General features: G+C 38.6%; 1 protein-coding gene across 1 annotated transcript in view; it reads left to right on the top strand.

Moving 5' to 3' along the window:
- The window catches only part of ITGA8 (integrin, alpha 8), a gene marked incomplete at its 5' end in the record, with an annotated part of 115,539 nt that overhangs the window by 47,414 nt on the left and 57,794 nt on the right, over window positions 1-10,331 (top strand). The window contains 5 exons of the mRNA XM_009866523.1: window positions 6,305-6,360; window positions 6,883-7,037; window positions 8,161-8,298; window positions 8,756-8,823; window positions 9,777-9,924. Coding sequence (XP_009864825.1) covers window positions 6,305-6,360; window positions 6,883-7,037; window positions 8,161-8,298; window positions 8,756-8,823; window positions 9,777-9,924 — 565 coding nt within the window. The remainder of the gene's footprint in view (window positions 1-6,304; window positions 6,361-6,882; window positions 7,038-8,160; window positions 8,299-8,755; window positions 8,824-9,776; window positions 9,925-10,331) is intronic.

Raw genomic sequence — 10,331 nt, forward strand, 5'->3', positions numbered from 1 at the left:
AAAACTTCCAGGGATGGGGCTTCCACCACCTCTCTGGGCAACCTGTTCCAGTGTCTCACCACTCTCATGGTGAAGAACTTCCTAACGTTCAGTCTGAACCAGTCCACCTCTAGCTTCAATCCATTCCCTCTAATCCTACCACTACCCGACATCCTAAAAAGCCCCTCACCAGCTTTCTTGTAGGCCCCCTTAAGATACTGGAAGGCCACAGTAATCTCCTCGGAGCCTTCTTTTCTCCAGACTGACCAACCCCAACTCTCTCAGTCTGTCTGCATAGGAGAGGTACTCCTGCCCTCTAATCATCCTTGTGGCCCTTCTCTGGACATGTTGTAGCACGTCCCTATCTATCTTGTAGTAGGGGCCCCAGAACTGGACACAGTACTCCAGGTGGGATCTTACAAAAGTGGAGTAGAGGGGGAGAATCACCTCCCTTGACCTGCTGGCCGTGCACCTCTTGATGCATCCCCGGACACGATTGGCTTTCGGGGTTGCAAGTGCGCACTGATGGCTCTTGTTGAGCTTCTTGTCAGTACCCCCAAGTCCTTTTCTTCAGGGCTGCTCTCAAGCCAATCACTGCCCAGCCTGTATTGGTACTTGGCATTGCCCTGACCCAGATGGAGGACCTTGTTGAACTTCATGAGGTTGACCTGGGCCCACCCCTCCAGCCTGTTGAGGTCCCTCTGGATGGCATCCCTACCCTCCAGCGTGTCAGCCGCCCTGCACAACTTGGTGTCGTCGGCAAACTTACTGACTCACTTATGTGACTTACTATGTCACTGACAAAGATGTTATACAGGACTGGTCCCAGTACTGATCCTTGAGGGACTCCACTTGTCACTGGCTTCCACTTGGACATGGACCCATTGACAGCCACTCTTTGGGTGCGACCATCAAGCCAGTTCTTTATCCACGGAATTGTCCATCCATCAAATCCATATTTCATGAGCTTGGAGACCAGGATGTCATGGAGGACAGTGTCAAAGGCTTTGCTCAGCTCCAAGTAAATGACATCAGTTGCTCTTCCCTTGTCTATTGATGTTGTGACCTTCTCATAGAAGGCCACCAGGTTTGTCAGGCACGATTTGCCCTTGGTGAAGCCATGTTGACTGTACCCAATCACCTCTTCGTTATTCTTCTGCCTCAGCAGTGCCTCCAGGAGAATCTGCTCCATAATCTTACCAGGCACAGAGGTGAGACTGCCTGGCCTATAGTTCCCCACTTCATTCTTCTTTCCCTGTTTGAAAATGGGGATTATATTTCCCATTTTCCACTCAGTGGGGACTTCGCCAAACTGCCATGACTTGTAGAATATAATAGAGAGCAGTTTAACAACTTCATCCGCCAGTTCCCTCAGTGCCCATAGGTGTATCCCATTGGGTCCCATGGACCATCAGATGGTTATGAACCTGATCTTCAGTTACAATGGGCAGTTCTTTCATCCAATCCCTGCTATTGTCTTCTTTGACTTCAGGAGTGTGGCTGGAGCCCTTGCTAGTGAAGACAGAGGAAAAGAATTCGTTGAGAACCTCAGCCTTTTTCAAATCACTTGTCACCAGTTCACCCGTTTCTTTTCTGAGAGGGTCCAGACCTTCCCTAATCTTTTTCTTACTGTTAATATACCTGTAGAAACTTCTGCTGTTTCCCTTGATCTCCCTGGCTAGATTTAATTCTAGTTGAGCTTTAGCTCGTTTTTTATCTTGCTCATTTTGCTCCATTCTTTTGCACTTTATGGGACTTCTCATATTTGTCATCATGTTCCTCATTTCCACATCCTGTGTAGAAATTTGCCTATCTACAGAGCAGTGTGGGAGACACTTGGTAGAGCTATGCAGTCCCAGAACTTTGAAAAGCTTTGGCCTTTCTGGCATAAGACTGGGAATAGGATCCGGATCAAGATTCCATCTTGTTTTTTTGATTCGAGCACCTTCTATTTTAATGGGTGATGTAGTAGAGAATTTAAAATATCAGCACTGGGCTGAAGAGTGTTGATTGATCCAAATTATGTTTTTTCAGCACTTCATTTTTTAGGACTTTTTAAGAATGCTTTGTGCCATAATGGAAAAGATTTCAGGCCCGTAACATTTACTGACAATGAGCTGAAATAAAAAACGTGGTTTTTTGCACAAGAGAAATAAATAGAAACATCTCCCTCTGTGAGATGTTGTTTAAAATAGTGAGAAGAAACAAAGTATGTTCCTTTAACATGTAGTTTTTTCATTGCTTTTCTTTTTTGTGTTACAGTAAGCCAGAAGATATTTGGTTCATGTCTACAGGAGTTTTAATAGGAGCATAATTTAATTTCTGTCTGCTTTATTCTAAAATACTCTTCCCTAAAGATTTAGTTCGTATTCCGGAATGACTGAAGAGCAGCTGCTATTTTCCGTGCTGTAATTTTTCTTCTTAGTTGATATACACTTGTATTGTATATATGAAAACAATTAGTAGGGGAACTCCAACAGACAAAGAATTCCTCAGTCCCATGGGATAGATTTCTCTATCTCTCAGCCAGCTGTACAACTTACAGAAAATGTCTACTGCGAAATTAGAATGTAAAGAAACCTCCTACCAGAAGAGGTTCAGGAAGTGTGCATGTGTATGAATAATGTGGATTAGTGTACATTTTCAGGTATTAGGAAAATACTGGTTTTGCCATGATATAAATTGGAAAGCTGAAGAACAGAGGAAACGTGCATAGAAAGTAATTCTTATACACAGTCCTGAGAGGATTGTCCTGAGCTTTTGGAAACATAAAATTTTTTTCTCTGCTGTGTTTAAAACATGGCTATTTCTGAGTTTCCAAAACTGACAAATTTGGAACAAATTCTTCAACTTTGAAGCTATTAATTTACAAAGACTTTTTTTTTTTTGTGAAAGATATGATTTAATTTCTGTAAAAGAGGGTAAATAAATCAAACATTTACAGTTTTCAAAAGCTGTTTCCACATAATATGATTTATTAAGTCCAAGACTGGGTTCCAGATATCAAGAGGTCTCTGCATGGGTGTTTTTATTACCAGTCTGAAGTCTGATTATTCACTAGCTACTTTGTTGCTACTTTGTGCTTATGTTCTATCTGCAAGTCTTACTTACTCCTCCTATCACTAATTTAAGGTAGTGTGCAAATACTGTTCCTTCCATTTGGCAGAGAAGCAAGAGGTCAGAGAAGTTACTTGACTTACCAAAAGTTAAGTAGCACGGAAGTGTCAAATCATGATAAAAAGTCAATTTGCAGAATGCATTTTTTGGTCGTTAGTCCTTTTCTGTTTTAGATGGCTAATCTGAGGTGTGCCTTGTAGGCTTCTTAAGGGAAGCCAGCTATCTACTTTCTCTAAGCCCACTAAAGCAGGGGGAAGCTGCTTAAAAGTGCTGATGCTCAAGTTCCTACTATAAAAAAAAAAATTGAAAAAACCCTCATTCTTTTATCTCCAAATGTGTTATTATTAAAACAGTAGTAAAATATTTATAGTCTTCAGTCAGCTAGACTCAGTAAATTAAACATTTCTACATACATTTCAAAAAGAGCAAAATTCCTACCAAAAATATAAAATCCCAAAATAATAATGATTGAACCCTTCCCATCTGTGTAATTTTTGGACTATTTCTCTACTTTTGCTCCTTTCTACTGCTAGTATTTTCTTTTCCCATTGACTTAATTTGAAACTCGATGTGACCGATACCCCATGGATATGGACCTATGGGCCTTTGTACTTTGTTGAGCTGAATTTGTGTGAGATTTTCCATAGACCGTTGGCAAGCTTGACTCCATGAGCCAGATGGTAAAGTCCTGTGGCCGAAAGTCCAGAGATGCCCACCTCACACTCAGGGGCTGATGGGAACAACGCAGGCAAGTGTGGCAGTTGCTACCCAGGAAGCCCATTGCTGTGTTGCAGAGCTCTGCTGTGCCAGGAATGCGGCTGGATAATTTGATGGTATTCGTTTTAGTGGCCCTGGAGACATCCAGAAAGCAGTCATCTGAGGTATCTAGCAGCCCTTGTGTTACCACAGCCTGGCCACGTGATGTAGCCTAGCCATGGAAAGCCTTCGGTAGCAAAACTCCGTGTTGGTCATTGTGAGTCACTGGGTTAGACTGTGGCATAACAAAATCTAAAAGCAGGCCAAGTATTAGACCATCACAGTAGAAGTGTATTAACTTGCTTTTACATATTATTTTTCAAAGAGGAAATAAGTAATTTAAAGGTCATTCTTCAGTAGACAATAACAGCTTCTGCTATTCTTCTGTAGAAGTTTGTGACCTTGCAGGTAGGATATCGGCCTCATGCAGAAGGGAAGTCCATAGTATCAAAGCTTAAAGTGCCTTTCTGCTGAGGCATTATGCATTCTTCCTCTCCGTGTGCAATCCTATGTGCTAAAGAAATTGTTAACAATGACAAATGACATCTAGTAGGAACTAGTAATTCCTTGCTTTTCACTTCCTGAGGTACGTTTCTCTGATTTTCACCTACTAGAATAGCCAGACTGAGATAAATTCTTTCTGGTACAAACTGCAGTCTGGAAAACGTTATTTGGGGATAACTGACTTTTATGTTTTTCTAAGGATTAACCATATGAGTAATATTAGGTAATTTGGTTTGACTATCTATGACATGGGTAGTTTTGAAGAAAGAGGAATATTTTTAAACTTCTTCTTCTAATAATATTAAAATGTGTCTGTCTACCTGAAGAACATAAAATTATTGCAAACTGTTTTGTTGCCCCAAGATTGCCAGGGAAAGCTAGTGTGTTCAGTTTTAAGACTTTCCCTCTGTTTTGTAGCTACAGTTAAATATTATTCAAACGACATGCTTATAGTGATGACAGACACTGCAGACTATATGTGATGTAGGGATCTCTGAAGAGAGGCAAGATTGATGGAACATAGAAGTTCAGATGGACCGTTTCCTGTTTGTTTCTTATCTGCTGAAGTTCTCTTCATTTGATTGTTAATTGTATTGTTTGATTGATTGTTCCTACAAGGAAGCTTGAAAGCTCCGCTGTATTTTTTTACTAGGAGTCAGAACTAAAATTTTATAAATCCTTTAGACTCCTGTCCTCTTTTGTGGTCTGTCTTCCTCCCTGCTTTTCTTTTTCTCACAGCTAAGCATCTCTCAGCATCGCCACAGCGTCTTCTTGTCCAATTGATGAGCATATCTAAATTTGTCTGAATCAGTGATCAAAACGCATGATGTCTTTAGAACTATTTCTGAACTAAATATCCATAAAATCACAAATGTGTGGTAGAATTCTGCTAAACCGATAGTCTTGCCACTTGCACGGCCAGAGGCTGGGAGACTAATAAAATCCAATTGCTTTTTTGCACTGCCATTCCCTTTTTGACCTGCTCTGCCAGGATTGGAAGGATTAAATTTTGGCTCTTACAGTAGTACTTAAGAACATGACTTCAGTTATCAAATGTGCTTGAATTATTGTATTCGTCACAGTATACATACACTGAAATTGTGCTGTTTAACAAGTAAAGCATTTCACGCTGGATTTTTAAATCAACCTTTTTTTAATCGTGACAGTGCAAAAATTTTGTGAGACCTCCAAAGTGATATCATGGAGTTTAATATGCGGTGGCAGTTCATGAGTTTACATTTGAAAAAATGCACTCTTGTGCTATGGCACATGAAACCGGTCTGTGAAGCCTTGCTGTCTAAATGCAATTACACAAACTTTTCTCATTTTTGTTGTTCTTGTCCTTGTGTATTGAGAAATAATGCGTTCTTCATCTGTTAACTCATAACTGTAAAGAAGGAAGAATATGACTGAATTTGCAATTTCTTCATGGACCGTAACATCATTTCAAGGTTACAGTTAAGTAGTGTTTAACGGCATAAGCCAATTTTTTTTGCCCAGGAGGAAAGTGTTTAATAAGTTCATGAGAGTGACGTAAGTCCCAGATGTGGCACAGTTTCATTACATTTGTCAGAGGAAGCAAACTTGCAATTAAACATGATTACAGGCTATTTTAAAGGTTATGTTACTGCTTTTGAATCCACTGCATGAAGAAGTTAGTATATAGTGTAACAGTAGCGAGGAGATCTCTGTAGGCTGTCTCAAGAATTAGTAGGAACAGAACTCCATAGCATTCCCAGGAAGAAAATCAGCCCCTGTCTTCTTTGATTCTTAGTGGAGCCTAGGAGACTTGCTAACTTAGTTAAGGAATCTCGAAGGTAGCTAAATACAGATCTCAATGAACGTCCTTTTAAGAAAGGGAAAACTTAAAAGGTATAACTTGGGAATTGCTGATTCCCAGATCAGCTCTCTTTCTGCCAATAATTATTTCTGCTTTTTTTGTCTGTAGCTTTACTGTAAGAGTCTGCGCCAACTATGAAGGCCAAAGTATTTCAGATAAGATAGGTAAGAAATGTTTTATATTCCTATAATTTATTCTGGCTCACTCAATTTCAGATGCATTTTTTTTTTACACCTTGGAAGACGATAAGAGTGAGTTCCTCCTAAGGCAAGAAAACACAGTGCAAAAATATGTATATATAGCAAAAAGCTTGTATTAATCACTTGAAGGGTTTTTGATTCACATTAAGCCATTTTCAAAATAAAACCAAGAGTGTACCCTGTTGGAGAATGTTCTGTTTCCAAAAAAGAAAAAAAAAAAATATATGGAATTCCTGTACAGGTGTGACCTGGTTGGAGCTAAACAGAACCAATTCTGGTTTGTAAATGAAATTAGAAAGTTTAAATTACACATACTCCATACTTTGGATCAAAAATTAGTGTGCTCTTAAAACAGACAGGCACTTAAAGCATAGTTTTGCTTGGAAGACTTTGTCAGAGTAATTAACTATAATACATAATGAATTGTTTACTATTTTTTATTCCCATGTTAAATAAATAAATATTTGATTTGCTTGTATCCTTTAGTGGTGAAAGGTGAATTGCAATTAGATTCATTGAAACAGAAAGGAGCTGTTAAGAGAACCCTCTTCTTTGATTACCATCAGTCACATCATTACTTCTCCATTCCGATAGAAAGACAGAAACAGCTCCATTGCCAGGACTTTCTTGTTTATCTCAGAGTAAGTAGTTTAAAATATTTTTGAACTATCATCATCATCTGACTAGTATCAGGAATTTAAACATAATAAAATAATAAGGAGCTGCAGTGTAAGAAAGAACAGTTTCCATTGTTCTTAGATCCCAAATTACAGAAATGTGAGTTAAGAAAGGCTTCATCTGGATATCTAGAACATTTTTCTACCTGGGCAAAATTTCCTATGGTATTCTTTGGCTCATCTTTTGACTATGTAAGTATAAAAGAAAGATTTTCTTTCAAGAGTGTACAGTTCCTCTGTGTACAGTTACATTTATCTTGTGATTTCTAGAAATTCTGATTAACTGCTGCATCTCCTTATACAAAAATCCAAGATTGCTCTTCTTATAGTATTGAAAGTGAGATAATCAACTAAACATGTTAAATGTCAGGTCAATTTAGTTTCAACAGATACTTTAAAGGAGTGTCACCAGCAATATTGGCCTAAACCTCCAAAATCTTGAAAAATATTTTTAAAATATTTTAAAAATGCTTTTAGAAAAATTAAAACTGTGAAACTAAAATTGTGAAGGAGAAAAGGGTCATTAATTACAGCTGGAATTACCTCATGATTGAAGCAGATTCCAAGGCTGGTCCTAGAAATGCAGTGGAAGGTGAAATGGAGAAGTCTCAAGCAGTATGTAAGGAAGTATCTAGGCAATAAAGATGGTGGAGTTTTACAATGGCTAATTCATATAAATTCTTGGTTATTGAACAAACCAACAATATTACCTCCACAAATCCACTTACATCCTACCTCCATTCTGAAAGGAAGGTGGACAGTAACTGACAGGAATTGGTTCTGTGTGTCTCTTTTAAACAGCTTCATTTTAGGCTAATACTTTGAAAAAATTCTAAGTATACTCAGCTCAGCCACCTTCTTCCAGATGTGGGGCTGTGGAGGCAATGTGTTCTGGGCATTCCAGTTACTGATGAGTCACTTTACTTTCCTAGTGACATTACATACAGCCAGAATTTGGCCAGCAGCTGTCAAAGAACCATATCTTTACCTTCAGTAAACATTAAAGTCTGAATCTGTTGCCATACCATAGCAATCTGAAATAATTATATTAAACCATTGTTTTTTATTTTGTGATTGTCACTCACAGGATGAAACAGAATTTAGAGATAAATTATCTCCCATCAATATAAACTTGAACTATAGTTTGGATGAATCCAGTTTTCAAGATAGCTTGACTGTGAAGCCGATACTGAACTATTACCAGAAAAGCTCGGTAACAGAACAGGTACGAATTTTGCATGCCACATTTTCTGTATATAAATGTGACAGCATTAAAAAATACCATGTGTGTCATCTTCCTTAGAACAGCATATCATGTCCAGAGATGACACACTAAGGATTTAATTAGTTTAAAATGTAAATTGAGTATAAATATAGAACCAGGCAGGCCTTTAAAGCATTTCCAAAAGTTTCTTGTATTCTTAGTTTTGATTGCGTTCTAGAATATGTAAGCCAAGTTAGTGTGCAAAACGGCCTGTAAGACGATATTATTCTGCTAAGGACATATCTAACAGTCTAAATACTACTACTTGTGGAAAGGAACTTAAAGGAAATAGAGATTAATTCACTAGTGCAGTGTTAGTGATATTTAAGACATTTAGGTTGGTGATATTTAATGAAGTGATCTGAACTTTGAAGTGTGTGCTAACTGTATTGTAATTTTTTTTTGTTTTGGAATACAGGCTTACATTCTGGTTGACTGCGGGGAGGACAATTTGTGCATTCCTGACTTGCACCTTTCTGCTATGCCGTAAGTTAAATAGAATAAATGATACTGTACATAACAAAATCCAGACACTTCTAACTGCTTTAACAGAATGAAATATGTACAACATCTACTCATCCTTAAATGATTTCCAGATTTTAATTTGTTTATCCATTTCATCTAGAAAACAGAATACACTTGAAAAAGTATCTGTCAGAGACATTAATGGTGTTCAATGGTTATCATAGAAAATATAGTTTACAGATGTTCGTTAGGAATTATTCTAGTTCTCTGAATGCCAAGAGATAATACAAATTGTTGTTAAAAGGAGATTTAAAATTTGTTTATTTCAATGTGGCAGTGACTTTGAACTGGGGACACAATTCTCCTAAACTTAATATCCAGGGAAATAAATGAATCTCAGAATACAAGAATTCCAAACATGACAACAGTTCCTCCTGTGGAGGGAGAAATATGCCAAACAGCACAAGTGGGGAACCTTTGACAGTTATTTGACTCTGTGCCACCAAAGTCAATATGTAGCTGTGAAAGTAAAGGACACAATGCCATTGCCAGTCTCAGGACATCTTCTGTCATTGTGCATTTTACAATGGGCATAAGGGGAAAACTGTAGTCCCGCAACCTTTGTGTCCTCCAGAAAATAATGCTGATGGGACCCCTGTGTCAAGCAAATCCTCCGCTAGATACCTCTTTCTGGTTAGAAAGTCGCCAGGCTCTAAAATTTCGTACCAGTAACTTTCAAGTTCTATGGTAGTCTACTTTGATTTTCCAGGCTGGTGTTTTCTCTTGACCTCTTTCCTACCTGGGTACTTGCATACTTTTCCACAGGGTCATTTTTTATGGAAAATGTTTTATTCTGGTTCACAGAATATTTTCCAAAATTGATACTATGAGAGCAAAATGTCCTTCTGCTTTATTCATACATAAATTGTAATTATGCATGTTTTAACTTCTAACAAGTAGTATGTTCTGTGTAGAGATAAAGATCAGCTAATAATTGGAGAAGAAAACTATGTCATGCTCATAATAAATCCAAGGAATGATGGGGAAGGAGCCTATGAAGCTGAGCTACACATAAAGATTCCACCTGAAGCAGATTACACCGGGGTTGAACGCAACAACAAGGTAAATGAAAATCAAAATGTTAGCATCAACAAAGCAGAACTGAGGGCATGGTTAACCTACGTAGGCTATACTAGCTGAAAGCAGCAGGTAGGGAGGGGCCTCCTAGGAAGGGACGTTCCATCAGCCCTCAGCTTTCCTTGCTCACACAGTCCAGGCTAAAGATTAGCTGTATCACCAGAAGATGGGAAGGACAGGACCATTCTGTTCAGAGCTAGCTGAAGTCCAGCTCCTTGCTATTTAATTACAATACCGCACAAACAGTACCACATCTCTCCTAGGGCTAGAGGTCATCATTCAGATCTTGAACCATTAAACCTTACCAGTAGCAGGGAGTGTTAGTGCAGAATCCCCTGAGTGCTTCCAACCTTGGATCCTGTGGTACCAGCTCTCACAGTTGAGCCCTGCTG

This window comes from Apaloderma vittatum, unplaced genomic scaffold, assembly GCF_000703405.1.
Source record: "Apaloderma vittatum isolate BGI_N311 unplaced genomic scaffold, ASM70340v1 scaffold1273, whole genome shotgun sequence".
Taxonomy (NCBI): domain Eukaryota; kingdom Metazoa; phylum Chordata; class Aves; order Trogoniformes; family Trogonidae; genus Apaloderma; species Apaloderma vittatum.